Source organism: Melospiza melodia, chromosome 6 (assembly GCF_035770615.1).
Source record: "Melospiza melodia melodia isolate bMelMel2 chromosome 6, bMelMel2.pri, whole genome shotgun sequence".
In the NCBI taxonomy this organism is placed as follows: Eukaryota; Metazoa; Chordata; class Aves; order Passeriformes; family Passerellidae; genus Melospiza; species Melospiza melodia.
The window spans coordinates 20,979,808-21,001,350 of NC_086199.1; the positions used below are offsets into that span (position 1 = coordinate 20,979,808).

The 21,543-nt window shown below is 36.9% G+C and overlaps 1 protein-coding gene across 25 annotated transcripts in view; it reads right to left on the reverse strand.

Annotated features, from left to right (window-relative positions):
* NRXN3 (neurexin 3) overlaps positions 1–21,543 on the reverse strand; it is a 706,103-nt gene that overhangs the window by 108,721 nt on the left and 575,839 nt on the right. For 10 of the 25 annotated variants that reach the window (XM_063160187.1, XM_063160189.1, XM_063160179.1 and 7 more), the window contains one exon: positions 5,191–5,280. The exons of 6 other annotated variants lie outside the window; for them this stretch is intronic. In XM_063160187.1, the coding sequence (XP_063016257.1) occupies positions 5,191–5,280 (90 nt within the window). Of the gene's footprint in view, positions 1–211; positions 269–5,190; positions 5,281–21,543 lie in introns of all 25 variants that reach the window. 9 more of the 25 variants (XR_010028287.1, XR_010028288.1, XM_063160184.1 and 6 more) reach the window with 1 other exon arrangement.

A 21,543-nucleotide genomic window follows, 5' to 3' on the forward strand; every position in this document is an offset into this window, starting at 1 on the left:
TAAATATCTTGCGCTTTTCCATTTTTATGAAGTTTGAAATATGTTTTCCAATCCCAATCCCACTCCCCAGTTTTCATTTGCCACTTTCTGCCTAGTCCAGGCTGATGAGCAGTGCAGAATGCCACCATGTAGGAAAGCACAACCTACAATCCACTGCTCATTCCTTCACAGCCAGTGGTTAGAGTAGATCAAAATACATGGGGGAGCTCACCAATTTTGGTCGTCGTGGCAGGTCTCGAAGCCAAGTGGTGATGCGGTGTAGCATCATCTTATGGTGACAGGATGGACCATGGGGAAGAGAATGGGGACAAGAGAAGAAATGTATCTGAAAGTAGTTCCTGTCCCCAAAGAGGGCCCTAGCTAACTAAGCAACAGTATATGGAGAGGTGTAACACACAGACATGTGGAGGTGGGCTGCACATCCCCTGTGCTCCTCACTCTCAGATTTGTAAATGGAAAATCAGGAGTTGGACAGGGTGGAGTAAGTGCATTGATGAGAAATGAGAAATAAAAATGGGGGATATCCTTCCCCTGGAAAGTGTTGAAACACCTGATGCGATGTTCTGCATCTCAGGAGGTTTTAAACTTGCCAGAGGCAACATGTGTCTGCTAAACATCAATAAACATGCGCTGAAGCCACACATCTCAGAATGTAAACAGAGCTTTTACTCTTGTCTATGACAAAAATAGGGCCCAGTAACAACATCTGTTAAGATATTAATCTCTCTCAGCCCAACTCCTGTTTGAATTAGAGGAAATGGCACTGTACACTGCAGAAGGTCAAACTCCTGTCCCATACTATCTCCTCAGACCTTGCTTTTCTTTTCTTTTCTGTCATGTTGTGCTTTGGATTTTATAAGGGATATGTAGTAAGAACTTTACTACATCATTTCTCTAAATATGTTCCCTCCCTCCAGCACTATAGTCCTGTCCATATTGTCCCTGCCCCCAAAAACTCAGACATGTCACTTGCAACTGTTCCCTTCTTCCCATCTCACACATGATAGAGGTAAAGATGAGTAAAGAAGGGACTTAGGAGTAAAGGGACTTATTTCACTAATCTTGAGATGTTATCCCTAAAAACAGATGGAAGATAATGGTCAGTTCAGTTTTCCATTCGCTTTTCCATTTCTTTCTTCCCTTGAATTAATTTAGTATCTTTTTTCATCTTTTGCCAAAGGGAAGAAGGTGGAAGGTGATAAAGGAAAATTTTTTGCTTCTCCAGGTAGGAGAGCTCCCCAGACAAGAACAGGAGCGGGGTTCTCTCACTTTTACTGGACGATTATGACTCAGCTCTGGATATTAACTATTCTAACCTAAGCTCATAGCATAGCTTCACGTGTGTCATATCTCTTGCATTATTTGCAAGAAGGAAGACTAAGTATATTAAGCCTGAAAAAAAGAGACCATGTCTCCAATTCTGGGCCTTCATCTAAATCTTCTAATGTTAAAAGAAAGTGTACACCAAGGAGGTAACCCTTTTCCAGCAAAAAAATAAAAAAAAAAAAGAAATTTGATTTTGTATTTTGGAGTCTTCACTGTTAAATGGTTTTCCAGATCAGGATTCATGCATTGCACCATATGGTTAATGCTGGAAACCACACTAAAAATATGTTTGCTAAAAGAACAATCACTTGTTGCAGTCACCTACTACTTGAAATTCCTCATTCTTTTCTCTAAGATGGTGTGCATGTGCATGGTAAAGACATCAGGGAAATGAACATGGAATGAGAAAAATCTTTGGAGAGAATATGAATTCTGCCACCATGTGTCTCTTCTTATCATTCTTTGAATGGAATCTTTGAATGGAAGCCTTTTACTTCCCCCAAGTAAAATTTATCTGGCCACTGGATTTTATTGATGAACTATTTATATTAGTAAATTCTACTAGGTTTGTAATTCAATTCTGCAGTCCTTTTTTTTTCCACAGAGAACTCTTCCTACTGCTATATTAGTGTCATACTAAAGAAAAATAATGAGGTGTTTTGTAAGCATTCTGAATAGTTCAGGCTCTTGTTTCTTTGCTCTCTCATTGTCTTCTTCATTTGGAAAATGGAATTCTAATTAAAAATACCGCAGAGAAATCTGAAGTGCAACTTTGTCGTAGCACTAGAAGAGATTTTGGGCCTGATTTTGCAAATCCTAATTCATACTAAAAGTACTTGCTTCAAAAGTACAGCCACTTACATCAAGGAGACTTTACAGGTAAGAGAGATTTGAATAATTAAGTACTTCTGGGATCAATCCTTTTGATGAGATGCTTCTGGGTCTTTATTAGCTCATCCAATTGCAGAACAGGTAGCATCTGTGCTTTAGCAGACACCAAGTATTCCGCTAAGGAAATCTGCTGGATTTATGACTACTGAAGTTGAACAATTTAAGATTAACACTTCTTTTTATATTCACATACATAATCTCAATGAAGTTAATAGCATTTAATATTTTGCTTATTATTCATGCAATTCCAGACAGTAAACCTGGGCTCTTAAAATTATTTTAAACTAATTCATAGAATTTAAAAGCCCTTCAAAGCCAATAGTGATGCCACTTCAGAAAGAGAATGTGTTATATTTGTTTTCCAAGAATGAACTATTTCATTATCATGAATAACATAGCAATACCAAAGGAAGACCAAATCTACAGCATTGAAAAATGTCAGTCAAAAAGTGTTTCATCTTACCTCACCCAAGCCAAGAACTGACATGGGCAAGACAGCTATTCTATATATGTTGACTCTTTGATGAATCTATTCCTCCATCCATCAGTTTGTCTTGCTCCATTTTGAAGCTCCCCTTTCACTCACCATCTTTGTAAAGTCTTCTGACAGAAGGTTTCCATGTTACATTAATTGTTAGATGAATGACCAGATGGATGAGCAGGCTGGTGAACAGCTATATAAATTACTCATTCTTATATTTTTTTTAATTTGAGTGGTACCTGTTTTGCTGAAAATGTCTATTTTGGAATGAAACAACTAAGTTACATTGTCTCAGATGCTACCCTGCACAATTTCATTCCCTGACACATAATGGAAAGACTGAATTTCCCTTCACTTTAGTAAAAACATAGCCCTATCCTTCTAGCCTGACCACATCCAGTGCTTTGAGAGTGCCTGAAGACTCAAATATTGTCTCTTTTAGACTCTAGTGCATGTGTGATTGTCTTTTAACAAAGCATCAATATCCACAAAAGGTAGACTTCAGTTCAAAACTTCAGGATGGATTACAAATGAAAGTGTCTTGGCATGCTTTTAAGCTCAAACTTGTAGAAGCTGTGACATAAAGTAAAAGATTTTGTGGAAAACCAAAAATGAAAAAAAACCAAAAAACCAACAAACCCACAACCAAACCAAAAGAAAAAAAAAAAGAGATGGGTTTCTCAAGCACATGAATTGCATCAAGGAATTAGACATGCATCTGTTTTAACAAAATTGAGGCAATCGTTGTCTTTAGTGTTAAAGGGACTTTAGCAATTCAGACTTACCAAAATTATTCTCTTTTTAGTGTTAAACTTTATTTATCTATTTTAGTTTGATCTTGTAAATTAATAGGGCAACCCACTGAGACCCAATAGCATTTTCTGTTTATTGTTATCTTCAAATTTATTCACAATTTAGCTGAATTAACTGTGTATGACAGTTAATTAACTGTGTATCACCAGTTATACTGGTGATAAAAAACCAATTCTGTTTCGGTTACACAAATATTTTTGCCGTTTTTCATTAATACCTTAGCTTTAGTTTTAAACATCACACCTTTGTAGACCAAACCTGAAAAGTGAGTGACACTGCCAGCTCTCGTTAATAGGAGTTAATAGGAACTGAGTGCGCACAACACTTTGCAGGATCAGGCCCTTCACATGAAAATATTTTGACTGGATTTAGCCACATCCTTCCTGACCTTAATTCATACTGGATAAATCAATTTGTTAATTCAGCTGAGGTTAGAAATTTGAAACAGAACATAAATTATATTTTTCCAGTCCGACAAGAGATTGGTTTTCCTTCCTGGAAAATGTGTTAACAACCATAGTCTAAATCAGCACAGAAAATGCATAACCTGAGTTCAAAGGTCACCCTCTTTTATTAGCTGTACTTTCATAAATGGAAGCAAGAGAAGATTGTGTTCTGCTTTGTCTAGATTTCCAGACAAGGAGTCAGTTACAGGGTTTTTGGTTTTGAATACCATATTTACTAATAGAGGGAGAAAATCTTTCTGACTTTAACTCCACTGTATTACCAAGAGCCTAGTTCATGCCCTACTGAAATCAGCAAGTTATTCTGTTACCTTCAACAGGCTTTAAAATGGATTCTACATCCAAGATATTTTATTTTTACGTCTCCAAACTCCTTGCAAGGAAAAAAAAATTACTGTTCTGACACAAGTCCCATTTCAAAAGGTCATGGATTGTATGCAGAACTTTCACTCAAGCCATCTGGACTTATTCATGTTAACAAGTTTTTTTGTTGAACTGAGGCCAATTACTCCAGGCAAACCCACAAAATTAAGTGGCACTGCCTTAGACTAAGAATTTGAGATGTATTTTAGACAAATATCATTTGACTCTTCAACCTGTACTCCAGACATAGCATAAAAGCAACAGAACAATAATTTTCTCTGTCTCCCTCCCTGTAATTTAAATGAAAATGTTAAAAAATGTTTTCTTTACAACATTTTTTAAAATAATTTAATTATATTAATACAATTAGGAAATAAACAGCCATAGTGGCTAATCAGACTCATGAGAAAAATCAACTTAAAGGAAGTGGTTTACAAGTAGATTTGAAAATCTTTTAAGAAAACTTCAATAAAAAAGATATAAATGTAGCTCAAGCCCAAATTAAAATAGGAAAATCATGCAGTGGTTAAATTGCCATAATACATGTTGTTGCTCTTCACTCTTCTTCATTTGGCTTTTTTTTTTAGAAATCATCTCCTGAATTTTTGCTTGTTTGTCATTGCTATTACAGCAAGCTTAGAATTTCGTCCCTTTAACTGCATTTTAATAGCAATGTATTATAGCATGATTTATCAACATATGGCAGGTGGAAGCTGACACAAATTATAATGAAAATTAAAACACTCATTTATGCAGCAGGCGATTATCATTTAAGAAACATTTATTTGCAGGCTTTAAAAATGAGAGTTTAGAACCAAATGGGTTTAAAATGAAAGTTTTAATGACTGTTACCTTTTTCCTGCAGCCACTCCTCTACAGGCCGGTTATATTTGAAGGGGATTTTCTGTTTTACCATTTGGAACCGTTCACTATCAGTGTTGCCTTTAAAGTTTAAAAAACAGCTTAAAAACAATCTGTAAAGTCAATGAAATAGTTAAAACATCCTAGATTTTTTGGGTTTTTTATGACCTTATTTAGCTATAGATAAATAAGTGCACATGTGTGTACATATATATATATTTGAAAAGAGAGAGATTTATCTTTAGTAGAGTGGAGAATAGTTATACATTCAATTGCCTGAGGTTCTGGAAGGTCAAAGAAATTAAAGCCTACAAAAAAAAAAAAAGGATTCTCAGATTCTCCTCAGAGTATTTGTTTATCCAAATTGGTTAGAAGGCATGTGCAATTTGTCTGCAATGTGAGACCTTGCGTGAACTCAGTGCCATGAGTTAAAACATTCTGATCAGACTCTGGATCTGACTGCATATGGACATGGCACAATATGTCAGTCACGTAAACACACAGTAGAAATTTGAAAAACCTTCTTGCACTTGTAAAAGACATGTGTTAGGACCAGAAACCCAGTAAACAGGAAAAAAAGGAAAGGAAGAAAATATAAGATATCGAAGCCAAAGTTTCTAATAGAATTAGTTTAAAAAAAAAATCCAAACACCTAAGAAAGGAAAGATAAACAGAAAAAAAGAGAAGTAAAATTTGAAAAGAGGAAGAACTGTTAATTAAGGGTACATGACAACTTCTGTTCAGTTACCAAAGACTTGGGCCTGTTGCCAGAAAAAAACAAATGCTTAAAAACTAATTTAAATAAAAGCAGAAATAATTGGCCAAAATGTAAATTCCGGCAATTACAGTTCCACTGTTCCATGTTGAGGGATAACAGACTCATCCATTAAAGTGTGCTTTGGTGGAAAGCTCCTATTACTTGCACAGCACAGAGAGGCACAGGACTCACACAGAGCCTCTGTCCAAATTCCCTAGCTACTGGAAAATTGCACAGGTCCGATAGAACCTCTAGTAGAAAGGAGCAGCTCAGTTTGATGGTGCTAGGAAATACAGTGAACAAGTGCCATCATTCTGCCTTTTTATCTTCTTCAGCTAGAGTAATTTTCTGATTAATTCTAATTTTTGCCTCAAGTATTATTTTTACAAAAAACTCTTCAGACAGGCATAAAAAAAGTCCTTTTTTTACATGCAACATTATAAAATTGTAGAAAAAGGATTAAGCCTACAACTTAGTGAAGTAATGCGACCATAAACAGAAGTTCAGTAAATCAGTTGTGCTCCAGTATGTGTTTTGAATAAATGGTGGCCAAAGTCAGTAACTGCTCTGCACAATTTGCAGTATTGCTTTTAAAGGCACACATATAAATATCCTAATGGGGCTTCACATTTATTTGACTTTCTGAAACAGATGCTGTAATCTTTTTACAATATAAAGAGACATCAATGAAAAAAAGCGTAATTAAAAACTAAATCATGGAAGTCCAGCCAGTCAAGAGCAGACACTGTCATACTGCAGGGAATATGACTGGTGAATCTCATGTGTTTGATCATCCTCACTGCATAGCTGTTGCTCAGAAATGCTGCCAGTGTGTGTGAGGGACCTGCTGACCACAGCTGGGCTCTCCAGCAGCACCTTGGGACTGCTGACCTTCTGCTGCACGTGAGAAGCACTAGAGCAACACGCCAGATACAGTCCCACAAGGATTCATATGACCTAATCTTCAGGAATATTTGTAAAAATCATCATCTATATTACTGTAAGCTCAGCTGTAAGGAAAGCAGCAATTTGCATTTGGGTTAGTATCTCCATACTATAGTGAGGGACATTTAGGAGCCTTGCTGCTCATTTGGGGTACATGGTAAAAAAAGAAGCAAAAGCATTTAAGAACAACTTTACTGGCCCAATTGCTTACTACCTTCCTGAAAAGTCAGATGACTTTTTACCTTCCATATTATATATTAATTTTGGGAAACTCCTATTCCCCATCGCAGAAATATCTAATTAAGCACCATCTGACACACATTATTGGTCCACGTTCTCTGTTGTACCTCAGATGCCTGCCATATACACTTGGATACTCAGATAAACTAAAAGGAAAAGATAAAATTGAAAATACTCTCTGAGACATCTGCCAAGTCATATTTAACAATGTACTGTGTTGACTTGGAGTCACTCACAGAAATGAAGTTACATTTAAGTACATTCCCAGCTCTCATAGTTCATATCAACACCACCAAAAGTCAATTCTATATTTCTATGAATACATATTCCTAAACAGAAAATTTGAACCATGTTCAATCCAGGAACCAAGAAAAAACTGATAAAGAAGAGCTGAGTTAACATAAACAAACAAACAAAAAAACAAAAAAAAAAAGAAAAAACTCCACCTAAAGCTAAAGGGACAGTAACATTAACAAAACAATGATATTTGATATGTTTATTAATAAGAAACTGAAATCACAGTTTCTTTTTCCTGCAAATTCTGCCATTCAAGCCTAGGGGCAGCTTACAGGACAGGGAAGCAGACCCATTGGTTTGTGGAGAACAGAAAAAAATTAAGTCAAGCTCACTACAAAACCAATTTTTTTTTTAAGATCAGTTAGCAAGACATTCAGCTTAGGCCTTTTCTCAACACACTTAACCATGCCCACCAAAGCAGATCAATCTCATAAATGCAATCATAAAAAATTCTGCATCTCCTTTAGGATTTTTTTTTGTTAGTTGCAGTGTGCCTATTTTTTTTTTTTTTTTTTTTTTGTGTACAGTGAAAGAGTATTAGGTCCTGAAAATTCTCAGAAGGCATTTCAATGGCACTTAAAGACCCTAATTTCTCTCTCAACTCAAACTTGAAGACTTACAAAGAGGTTGCTACTGCACCTATATTGCATGTGATAGTGACAGACACAGTTTTGATAGAAATGGGGGTTATTCCCCACTTTATAGAGTAAATTTTTGAGCTAGGACTGGTTACATAAGTGATAATAAAACGTTGATGGGCAGGCACGTTTTCTATAGCCCCAAAGAAATTTTCTAACACTATTTGCAAGCAACAAGAAGATCCACTGTCTTCATCCGTATCAGCATGCACATAAGTAACCTTTTACTGCTGGAAATAAGATCTTTTTCAGAATGAAGACAGTTCAGAGGAACACTAGAGTCAGCCAGGGGCTGGCATGGACTGCTTCTTCCTCTATGTGAAAGGTTGACTGTAGAAAAGAAAAAAACGTGGTAAATTGAAACTCCTCAGACATAGGGTGTCTGAAAAGAACAGGCCAACAAGACTGAGGTAAAAAAAGGAAGTGGGACAATCAAAAAAGACATGATGATGAAAAATGGGTTTCTTATAGCTCTAGACCTTCAAGAAAGCCAGAAAGGACAACTATTCCCCACCACATCTTTAAATTTTTTTTTTAATCAGGTTTAATTTAATTTTATTGTGTTATTATTATGCAGATATATTCAGTGAGATTAAAATACATATAAAAATCATACCTTTAAAAGCGATGAAAAATTGAAGGGCATTCGAAAATTCAAGTAGGTTTATATTGCAACATTAGTATCTGATCTATTATTTTTTGTTTTTAAATTTTATTTCAGACATAAGTAAGAAAGATTTTTAAAAACATGTGCATGAGAATGTGTTTACTCATATACCCAATTACAACAGTGAGCTAAAGAACAACCTTTTCATTGTTAAGTACTTAGAATAGCCATTAAATATAACCAATAGAACCCCACAATTATTAAATTAATACTGACTTGGAGTTGTGCTTTAAAAAATAAACACAACATTTGATATGAGAGCTCAAAAAGGAAATATCATGGTTTGCAACACGAAGTAACATAAGTTTGGCATGAAGAAAGCTTATTGAACCTCTGACAGCTGAGGCATGATGTGATTAAAGGTGTTTCTCATCCATCTTCATACACATAAATTTTAACAATCCTTTTGTGACCTCAATGCAATTTCTTTCTATAGTTGAATGATACAAACATTCAAACAACCTTTTCACGTAGCTAATATAGATTCTGTCTTTTTTTCCTTTTGAGTCCAGATTTGATTCCAGGCTGTTTTTCAGAATAGAATACGCAGGATAGAGTGGTTTAAATTTTCAGAAAATACTCCTAATCACATAATTCTTCTGCATTCAGAACCAATGTGGGTCTCAAAGGTCGCAGGATATAGCTTTTTTATAGTAAAATTGTGTTGATTGGTTTTGCCACTTGTGATTTACTAAATATTTTCCTCCCGTAGATTCTAGCTGCTTAAATGATTCAAGTACCAATAGGAAAGGCTCCTCTTTTTTCCTTCAACCACATAATAAATTCCTGTATATCAATATGCCTTAGATCGGCTTAACAAACTTAGCTTCTTCTAAAGAACTGTGCCTCACAAACATATTATTTTGCCTATTTTTATTCCTTTTTTCATTTAAAAATTCTAAGACCAACTATGAAGAGTAGGATTAAAAGAAGTCTTTTGTCCCATTTAGGACTTATATTCACAATTAATAGAAATTCTGCTGCATCTCCTAAGTGTTTCAACAAACTGATAAGCAATCAGACTTTTACAACCTCAAGGATTTTAACAGTAACATCTTGAAATCTTCTAGATTCTTGAATCTTGGTTAACCTGAATATTCGAAATATTTCAAATACCATTGCTAAGGACTAAGTACTTTGGAAAGGAATATGGCAGAAGTGCTCTATGTTTTTTTGGGTTTTCTTGGATTGTCCCTCTTTTTGCAAAGGAAATGTGGAATCTAATCATAAAAATAAGGGCCTACTGGTTAAATGTGATCGGTTGCTGGCATTGTGTCTTTTTTTTGAAGCCCTTGGTATCCCTGCTCTACAGACTATACTGATAAATAGATCAGATTCACTTTGAACTTCAGCTTTTGATAATCTTCAATTTAGACAAACTAAAATGAGGGGAAAAAACCCCAAATTAAGTTGCTTGTGCCAATCACTCCTGGCAGTTCCCACAGGAAATACTTTTTATGCAGTGCAAGAGTCCAAGGGACACAGTTTAAATTTGCTCATGGGCAAAGCAGAATTTTCTTCCAAAACCCTCCAGTGCTGGAAGATGTTATTCTTTTGTGATGATGGTTCCTTTAAGAAAACAAGCAAGCTTTATTGCATTAAGCTTATTTCTAAACCAAAATGGAATCTAAAGCCAAAGAAAGTACAAGAACAATTGAAGCTCTGAAAAATCTGGCTTCTTGGCCTAGACCAATCATAATGATTTACTACCTCTTAGGTGTGAAAGAGAAAAACAGAAAGGTTCCAGCAAATTGCACCAGGCAGAAAGAAAGTACTTGCTTTTAGGTGGAATATTAATCCATCCTGATGTGTTGTCAAATCTGTGAAGATGCTGAAAAGAATACCACAAGAAAACACTCATCTGATCTAAATTACTGTCACAGGCTGTACTATGAAGCAGAATTTTCTTCATTGCTTCTAAGTCTCTAAAAAGAATGAGACATTTTATCTAATGAGCAATTATTAAGTGAAAGATGCTACAGTGATACTAAGGATTTAAAGAAACATCTTGAGATCAGTGTTGAAGCTTTAAAATGTTTCCACCATTTTCCCCATATTGTAGATGGAATATCAGTAGGAAAAGGGCTTGTTAACACCTAGTGTTTGATAGCTCAGTTCACCCAGCAGCCTGTAATGCCAGCTCCCTTCGAGTTTTTATGGATGCCCATAATATCACTAAGATTTACACACACTTAATTGACATCATCGTGGGAGAGAAGCAGTCTGCTACAGCATGAAAAGTGTATATTTGATGGGTAAATGCTCTACTAACACAAATTAATTCAGTTCAATTCAACTCCAAAACTCTCCTAGGGCTGATGCTCTGTGCCCTGGAAAAGGAGACTTGCATGCATCATGGAGAAGTTGCCATTTCCCCTCTGATAAAGGGAACAAAAGTTTCCCAAGTGTGCTTGTGATTGGCACAGACTGAACCTCTTTTACCACTTCTATTTTCAGGCAGCTGCACTTGAAAACCTACAAGTTACTGAATTGCTCAATTTTCACATTTCCCTAAGTACATATTTTGTTTTAAATACTACGAAGTACAACCACTATTTGTTCATAGCTTGTATGCAATTAGATAAGTGACACAAGTCTATTAGTAAAGGATTGGAATCTATTTTTAAGACTAGACCTTCCTCCATACATCAAAAAGGAATAACAACACTTACAATCAAGTTTTAGCATCAGGTCTGTTTATGTATAGATGTTTATTTTGTTGTTTTACTGTAAGACCATATTGTGGTTTATGTTATATAACATAGAGAATGGTTGCACTAAAATCAAAACATGCAAAAAATCTCTACTTACAGTGGCTTTAGACAACACTTGAAAAATGTCCAAACCTGAAACCACAGATGTGGCTTATACAAAAACGAGACAGGATGGCCATGCTAAACAAAATAATTACAAGGCAGATGATCTGGAATCTTTCTAACTATCACAAGCTGTCCCTCTAAAAATTTTTGTAAACCTTCAGTTTTGCCTTGTATAAAAGGAGAGCTATAGAAAATTAATTACAATTTGGGATTTCATTTCATTTTAGTGAATTGAAAAATAGACAAGTCTTAACATTGTTTAGCTTTGCTTCAGTTCTTGGATATTATATTCTTCCCCTGCCTTCACTGTTCAATAAAGTTGCATCTTTTGCTACTGAATTCTCATTTTATTTCTTGTCCTCATTTTCCCCTTAGTCCTGGATGCCCTTGACTTTATCTTCAATTCCCTCTGATCACAATGTTTGCTGGGAGCAACACCTTTTATTCTGTTCATCTCGCTATGGACTGGAGTTAAAAGCTGACCTTCACACTGCAACCCTCCTCAGCTCACTGCCCTCATGATAAGAGACAACAAGGTCTTGGTAATGTAGGTACTAAAAATATGAGAAAAAATTAGCAAGCAAGACTCCAACAGTAAAAATTATTCAGGCAGCTAGAGCTGTTTCTAAGTCTCTAGTTCCTTGACCAAAATCTTTACAACGCCACCACTCCCTATTTTATCTGATCTATTTTGACCTAAAAAACTTGAGGTTCTAATTAAAAGTAAAGCACCATTCAGGCCAAAATCATTGGGAGATTCAGAAGCAAACTAAGAGACAGGAGTTTCAATGTCTGTGCAGGAGATATAGCTAACGTGGACCACAGTGACACTAATAAGACTAAGAAAGACTTGAAGAAGTCATCTAATTCAATGCTCTGCCCCAGGACAAGATCAGTAACATTTCAACCTCTCTTAGATTAGTCTTTCAATTCTGTTTTGGATGGCTGAGAAAATAAGTGCCTTACCTTTGATAATCTAACACAGAAGAACAATAGGAGCAAAATGAAAGAAAACTCAGACTAGCAAAGGTGGAAGAAGGTTAATCAAACCTTTTCAAGCATCCAGAAGAAAAGAAATATTGTCAAAAATGTGACTCAAGTCCTTTTTTATATGTGCACATTATGCTGAATCACTTCAGCCCAGTAGAATTTGAGGCCATGGGCATGAAATAAAAGCAGTCTGCTTTAGTTCTCATTTGAGCTATGTTGGAAAACTGAACTAGTGTACAATGCAGAAAAAGCAGTTACCAGTTCAACCTCTGTAAAAATCTGAAACAATTTGGGTGCCTACATTACTAGATGTTTGAAATGTTTTGTAAGGAATGTGTAAATTACTGTGTTTTTTCACTGACCAGACCCAAATTAAGCCCCATGTCAGGCAGCCAAGGCTGAAGTGTCTATTAAAGAAAAACTGAAACTACATATTGATCTTTCCATTTTAGGCAAGGAAAAAAAATCATTTTGCAGGAAGAAATCAGAGATTGGAATAAAATACACTGCTATTATCCCTGCATCCCACTTTGATTCCCTTGAGAAAGGTCAGGATGTGATTTATGTTGCCCAGTGGGAACAAGCAGCAATAATCAAATACCAAAAGCATTTTATTTCTATTGACACTTTAAATTCTATTGACTCTCATTTATCTAGAGGTTGTTTATCTGTTTTGTGCATTAGGCAAAGTCAGGACATAGAAACACTAATATAATTTACATATTTGAGGTGAAGCATTGGAGCTACATGAGTGTAGCTATTTTGCTTCCAGGAGCAATGTGAGACTGAAAACAGCTCAGTTGCCTTTGGAGGGTGCATGATCTGAGGTAAGAAAACTTGTGGCTTTACACCTGCTTCTTAAAGGGTCAATGGCTCACTACCACAACCCTGCAAATAAGAGCAGCTCAGTTCCTCAGACCTCAGTTCGGAGCTGAAGTCTCTGCCTTGGCGCTGGTAGCTGGATTGGCTCCATTAGAAACCTTCGGATGTTTCTGAATCTCATTTCCCTGTGCACATATTATCAGGGAGATAACATGGGGAGTTAAATGTGCAAATAGAGAGAGCATGTGCAGTCCTTTCCCATAAATACAGTGCTACTGTAGGGAAGCCACTCAGTCAGTAACAATAATGAGAGTAATGCCTGTAAGGCCCTTAGTCAAATGTCACTGATGAGGACTGGAAAGCTAACCAGTTACAAATAACCAAATGGCAAAAACTCTATGGAAGTGGCAAGTTCTCCAGAATGAGTGCCAGGAAATAATTAAAAGCATGTAAGAAACTGATGAAAGAAGAAATTTATTAAGAAGCATTTCCTATCAAGATTGCATATTAGACAGTGCTACAGTATCCTCAGGGAAATTCTTGAATTATTTAAAATTTTCCTTGAAAAAGCAGTGGGGGATATCTGTTTATTACAGAATGGAATAAATGAGACCAAACAGGCCTTTCCCATTTCTAATTGCTACAAATCATGAAATCAATTCTTCTGTTTGCATCAATTTAGAAAAAGGAAATGAGAATTCTAGGATTCTGTAGCAACCCAGTGAGCATCTTCTCAAAGACAGATGCTATTCACAAAGCTGTGCCATGACCAAGAGCACCAGGTACTCAGTAAGTAGCAAAGATGCAAATTCATTGACCCAGAAAGATTTCCATGTTCAGTGAATTGTAGAATATTTTCTATTTAAGTCACCAAAGATAAGGTAAATTGGAGCTTTAACCTCAGTTTACTGATGGGCAAAACCAAGCTGCAGAGTGGTAAAAGCATTACCCAAGATCACAGAGAAAGGCATCTCTAAACACAAGGCTGGGATTAATGAACTTCTGACTCCTAGTTCCATGACTGGCCCCTTTCATTTCTGACCATCCTTTCACACAGTTGCTCTACTTCAGATTGTAGCATAGGATTTTAATGACTTCATGCTTTCCAGTGCCTTTAGCAAGCAGGGAAAAGGCTGATGTGGATGCATAAACCCCTTCTGTCACTGCATGTCAGCACGTCAACCTGGGATTACAGCTGGCAATGTTTTTTCTGCAGGCAATGTGATCAGAAAAGCACAAAGTTGTTCAAGCCTGTGATCCCTCAGGACAGATGTTTGTTTGCTCATTCTTACTGTGCACACGTGTGTTTATGAGAGAGAGACAGGGACAGAAGGAGAGTTAGGGAGAGGGAGGGAGATAGAGAAGAAATAAAACATAAAAACTCTGTTTGATCAGAAGAAGTGGAATAGAACTAACCCAGGAGAGAAATGTAAATATATTCATGTCTGGGAACTCACTGCATTGCACTGTGCAGCAGGATTCTATTAAGCCTGACTCTCCATCTGAGAAATATTTCTCCATCCTTCTGTGCACTACTTTATACAGCTACATTTGATGTACTATCAAATGGCTGAAGCAATAGCAATTGGTTGGATGGGGCTCTGAGCAATGTGTTCCAGTGGAAGGTGTCCCCATCATGGCAGGGAATTTGGAACTAGATGATCCTAAAGGTCCTTTCTAACCCAAGTCCTTCTATGGTTCTAATCAATCTTACGCCATCAAAGGAGAAATTTACCAGAAATCACTGTTGATAAGGCTTATGCTTGGTACCTGGACCTCATACAATCATGGAGCAATGAACACAGATGAGAACAGCTCAAAATATCTGAGCATTCAGTCAGGATTCACATGCCTGTGTGAACATCTGTATACTTTGGCACAGAATTGTTGGGAAGAACAAGCTAACAGGATATACCTGTATCTCTTAGTATGTAATTACTGTTCATGGAAAATGGCTGGATGTAAAAGAAATACAGGGAAAACCACATGGATTGTATCTGTTTTGCACCATAGTATATCAGGCACTGGCACTCAAAGGCCTGTGGTAAGTATATGAATGCAATACCAATACTTAGGGATATTCCAGGGTTCTTAAATCAGATACCAGGTGAGAACAATTAGGCAGAAAGATGCATCAGTGCCCTATGGATACTCTATCTTGGAATATTTTAAGTGATCATTCTGACACAGAGCAGATACAGGACTGGGAAATCATAAAGCTCATCTCTTCCTGAGTTTTAGCTTATGCTGTGCTACCATTGCCAAAGGTTAATACAGGTTAGCTTATGCTGTGCTACCATTGCCAAAGGTTAAACTTTTCCTAGGCATTCACTCTGTGCTCCAAGAATTTATCTTACAAAGAACTCTAGTCAATAGAACCAAGCTGAGAGGAAAGAACTGAGATTTGAGAAACAATACCATCAATGGAAAAAGAATCAGAAAAATAGAGGAAAAATTAGAGATGCCACGAAAATACCTAGGTTTTGGTTTGTTATGGTTTAAATTTGGCTGAGCAGCGGGGTCAAAATGCAGTAGAAGAAGTGGGAGTATTTCCACATAATCATGTCTTCCTGAATAAATTAATGAGGGGAAAACAAGGAGACATTTGCTTTCCAACTGAGAAATACAAATGTAATTGCTGTAGATATGATACAAACACATACAGCTTATTTGACTTCATATTTCAGACCACAAACTTAATGCAGAAGTAGGGCAATTTTTTTTTAGAAGGATATCTTTTGGGGCATATTTTTGTTGTTGCCATGGTGTGTTACTGTAATTCTCTGGAGCATCAGACACTTGACAGGTCTCAGACTCAATAAGCTTGATTAGATGAACAATCAGGCTCTGGGAAGACAGAAGAGAATCCCAAATCCAGGACCATTGGAAAAAAGTGTCACTTTGACCATTAAAGCAAATTTTCTCCTAAAGTATTTGGTATTCATCTGCAGATTTGACATATTGGACATCTAGTCTGATGCAGGAAGATGTAAGAGTGTTGCTACACTAATTCAGCTAACAGCAGAAGATACAATACAAACAATACATATCTCTGGTTTTTTGGACAGCACCAAAAAACTTTTACTCAAACTGTCAGTACTTTCTGTTAATGTTTTCTTTATCTAGGCTATAAACAAGATAAATATTTTGGCTAAATTAAAACTAGTATTGCCTCTAACATGTATTTGCATATTAGAAGAACCTTTTATGTGATTGTTATGTAGCAGTAATAAAGACGGCTACAGAAGAATACTTCTTACTCCTCTCCCCTCTCCCTCAAGGCCTATCAGTGGGATCCTGGGTGGGAATTAGGTGGTCATGGCAACTTGCATGAAGATACTTTTCTGTGTTTACTTCCTGCCTTAGGTAAACTCCTCCTTTCAACCTTACTGCTGTTCAATCATACTGTGCTACTTGCTCTGCTTCATTACCTTACATGTCTTCATAAAGGCTCATGTATTTCCCTCTTTCTTGATGCCAAGCTGACAAATTACATGGCTTGACAGACTGCCACTCACATGGGCTTGAGGTACCTGAGGAAGTTAAAACTCCATCTCGCTCAGACTGAATGCAGTGTGTTGCAACAGCTCAGATCAGCTTTAAGAAACAAAACAGGAGCAATGGATACTGGAAGCTGCAATATAACCACCTGTTTGTTTTCTGTGTTTTCTCTCTTCTGTCCTCCAAACTAGAATTTGGAAGACAGAATGTCCTTACAACACTTTCATGAAACTCTTTGAGGATAGAGCAAATTAGAAATAAACCACACCTTCATTTTTTTTTCTGTGGAAAAGCAAAATAAAAAGTACACAGCAGATAAATTCTAAGCGCAGTGGCAACATTTATGTAATTTTTATATCATGTCAGATCCTATCCCATCATCCAGTATGGAAACACATGCATTAACATGAGGTTTTTTGCACAAAGTATGTTCGTTTGTTGATGACTTCATCAACAAGTCTTATATGTTTTATATGTCATTGGATACAGGGGAACAAAACTTGAGTGTTCATATCAGGCAGCCATATTTATCAGTTTTCCAACTCTAAAAATATATTATAGATGCTATGGCCCTGCAGTGACAAGCTACAATCAACTCTTGATTTCATCAAATTGTCATGCTTTAATCATCCCTCTTGGCAGATCTTTCAACATATGTTGCAGTACTGCCTTCAAAATGTGCTCCTCCAATTCTGTTTTATTAACCCTGTCTTTTTATATGTTTTAGGCTCATTATGAAATGCAGTAAATCTGTCAAAGGCACTTTATAAGCTGTCTCCAATTCATGCTGATAGGAAGCATCTAAGAGCTCATTTAAGTCCCACAAAATGAGTTCAATATGAAAAGTCAAAATCCAAAATAAAGTATGTGACAAGAACCCTGGTGATTGTATTCAGCTTACAGGGCTAATCAAAAAATCAGTTCTTTTGTTCCTTCCTTCATTGCCCACTCAGAAGGACATTTGGATAGGAAAATATTAAGACCACAGTGGGATCTGGTAGCACCAAGAAAAAAATCCCTTCAGCATGCAGATTAAGCAACACATTAATGATTCTAAGTCATCCAGTACAACATCCATTTTCATGAAGACAACTGGGTTCAGCCAAACTTCTTACTATTACCTTGCTTTCAGATGCAAGGTTTCAGAAGTGAAAAGGAGATCATAACAGCCTCAAGTCTGAGGGAAGGAAAAGATTGCTACAGGGTCACAAGAAGGTAGAAGCCAAAGTTTTTGTGAGGAGCTCAAGGGTGGAAAAAAGAGGAAATGACATGTCAAAGTCATTCTGCAAGACAGAATGAATTTGGGGGAAGAGGACCCAGGCTCTGAACAGCACACAGAACTAGAAATTTCCTCTAAGGACATCACTGAAGTGGTGCAATATGAGCCATGTAGAGGTACTGTGCAGGGATAAGTACAAACTTAGAAAGAACTTGTTGCAATGACTCAAACATCTCAGTGAGTTCTGCTTTTGAGTTTTCCTTGTTAATTTCACAATCAGCATTAGACTTTGCATCACTGAGCTCACAAGAACTAATAATCACAACATTGTATATTATTTACAATATCAGTGCACATGTCAGCTGAAGAAAGGATATGTAGCCTTTTACTGATTTCCCCAGTGATGCTAATATTAGACCTTCTAAACTTACTTCCCTTTTCTTGTCTAATGCATTATAAATTAAACAAAGCAAAGTTGGAAGAGGTAATATCACTTTGATAACAGTTAAAAACAGACAAGCTCTCTGAAACAGAAGACGCAAAAAAGTTACAGAATTAGAAAAATATAATGCCACTGATTAAAAAAAAAAGAACTACCATGAAGAACTTCTATATCCTGAAATGAGGCTGATTGTTTCAGCTGTATTGGGCTGACTCATAAAAACTAGTAACCTTCAGTAATTATGCCTATATAAGTGAAGACTAATACAGATATCACACACTATTTCTCCACAGTTAAGGCACTCTTATCTTCTAGGTTGGTCAGCAGGTACCAAAACAGAGCACAGAGAAGTCAGCTCAGTCCCTTGCTTCCATCTTGGAAAATCTACTGTCTCCCCATGTTCAGTAATAAAGTCAGTGAGATGAACTCTAGCATGCACAAAGAATCTGGATACAATCTTGTGAGACCTTCTGTTTCCAGGACAAGATGGGGATAATATATAAAAATCAGCAATCATGAGTGGGAGCTGCCCTGTGTGCTTTACATCAAACAAATCCTTGCTAAATTTTGTCTTTAACAACTACAACAATCACTGCATTGTCTCAGGAAATTCCTCATCATAACAAGCTCTTGTGTGTTTTGTGTAATTCCTTTACAAATAACCTTGAGCCTTCTGTATGTCCTCTTAATATCTCAGGAGAGGATCTCATTTTCTCCTCCTCTCCTCCTCTCCTGCCTGCCTGCCTCAGCCCCCCCTCCTCAATTATCTCTTGCTGTCTTCTGGGTGGTTATGTTTAATCTCAGGATTAGGCAGAAGCCTGCAGTTTGCTTTGAACAGCTTATCAGCTTCCAAGAGACATTTACAGGGAGAGAAAGACTCCAGTTTTGATAGCAGTAATTGTATTTAGCTTGTAAGATACAAGGCTATTTATCTCACGGCTGGGAAATCACAGAGGGAGAGAAAGAAAATGTTGTTGATAAAAACTAAATAAAGCCTAAAAAAATGGAGAAGAGAGAAGAGAGAGAAGAGAGGAGAAGAGAGGAGAGTCCTCAGAATCTTTTCAGTAGAGGGATGAGGTGGGAAATGGATCTCATTGAACAAAAAGATCATGCTAGTTGTGGAAGGAGACTGAAAAAAACAAGGGAAAGGTAATAAATGGCTTGAGCAGGACAATAAATGATCTGTTTTAAAGCAGTCTATGAATTCTTGTTCAATATTCACGGTTGTGTAAAACTCATGGAATTTTATTTGTAGAGATAGGTAGAAGCATTTTTAGAGATACTGAGAACCAACACTGCATTTGAAGACAGCTGGATCTGTGGATATCCACATCTCTGGAAATGAAATCTGCTTTTTTGTTTTTCACAGAAATTTACAATAGTACCCATCATTAATTGTGCAGTGCCATGCAACACTTACTACTTAAACCAGCTTCAGGTTCCTCTTTTATAAAATGCCCTTTCCATTTCACATTAGCACTATTCAGTCAGTATTCAGTCTGCTCTCACCAAAACAGCCTCATGCTTCATTTTTCCCACCTCACAGTTCCTGTAAAATCTCTGATGCTGCCTTAAGTTCTCCTACTATATTACTCCATTTTTAAAGTATCTACAATAGGTTTGGGTGGGTATTTATGAAAAAAAAAGTTTGAGATATTTTGAATCTTATTAGGCTGCCACCAGTATTCTAATTTGCTACAATCAAACAAAGCATGGAAGGGTTAACATCGTCTCACTGAGAAACGAGAGCACTTTGCAAAAGTATCAAATGGGTAACAGCAATTTAAAAAATGCCAGATTCCAATTATTCTGATACTTTTAATCATAGAATACTTTTGCTAAAGGAAGAATAAGATAGAACCAAGCTTTCAATCTTATCAAGACAAACACAAATACATCAAGTTCTTTCCACCACCATAATTAATTCTCTAGAGTTAAGACAGATGGAATGAAAAATACATCTATTTTTTCTGTGTTACAGAGATGCAGCATATAATTTCAGGTGTCCAAAACATGTCTCATAATCATGACATTTTCTCAAAGTTGAGAGATCACAAAGTGAAAAAAATTGAGAAAAACTGACAGACTTGAGATTCTTTCTGTAGACTTTGTTGCTTTCACTTAAATGCAGAACTTTAACCTCTACTCGACATTCTCTATTTCTTTGTGAGCAAGTAGTTTAGACTAGACTAGAATATTTGGAAAGTAGCTACAACAAGTATCTAGCTCAATCAGGGCTGGCCAAAAGTCAAAGCATGTTCTTAAGGGCAGTGTCCAAATGCCTCTTAAACACTTATGGGCATGAGGCCTGGTGACAATCTCTCTAGAAAAATGGTTCTGTTTGACCAGTCTGTGAGTAAAGTAATGCCTCCTAAGATCTATTTTGAACCTCCCCTAGCATAGCTTTGAAACACTCCTACATGTCCCATCACTAAGTACCATGGAAAAATAGCTCAGCACCCATCTCTGCTTCCACCCTCAGAAAGCTGCAAAGAGCAAAGTCACCCCAGCCTGCTCTGCTCCAAACTCAACAACCCCCAAGTCCTTAGTCCCTCTCCATAGGACATGCCTTCCAGCTCTGTCACCAGATTTGCTGCTGTCCTCTGGACATTTTCATGGATGTTCACATGCTTCTCAAATTATAGGACACTACCAAGAGTGAGACCACACAAACACTGAATAGAGCAGGACAACCACTCCTTTGACTGGCTGTCTGTGCTGGCTTTTCTGCTCCCCAGAACATGGTTTGCTGTTTTCACTGTCAGGGTCCACATATGACTTACATGGAGCTGCTGCCCACCAGCACTCCAGACCCCTTTCTTCAGGGCTGACCTCCAGGCAGTCTTCTCCTAAGTTGTAGTAATGGCTGGTGTTACTCTCCTCCATGTGCAGAATCCAGAATTTGTTCTTGCTTAATTTTATCCCATTAATCATTGTCCAATGCTCCCATGCAGCTAGAATCCCCTGCAAGGTTTTTTGTACCCTAAGGGGGTCAACAGTACCAGCC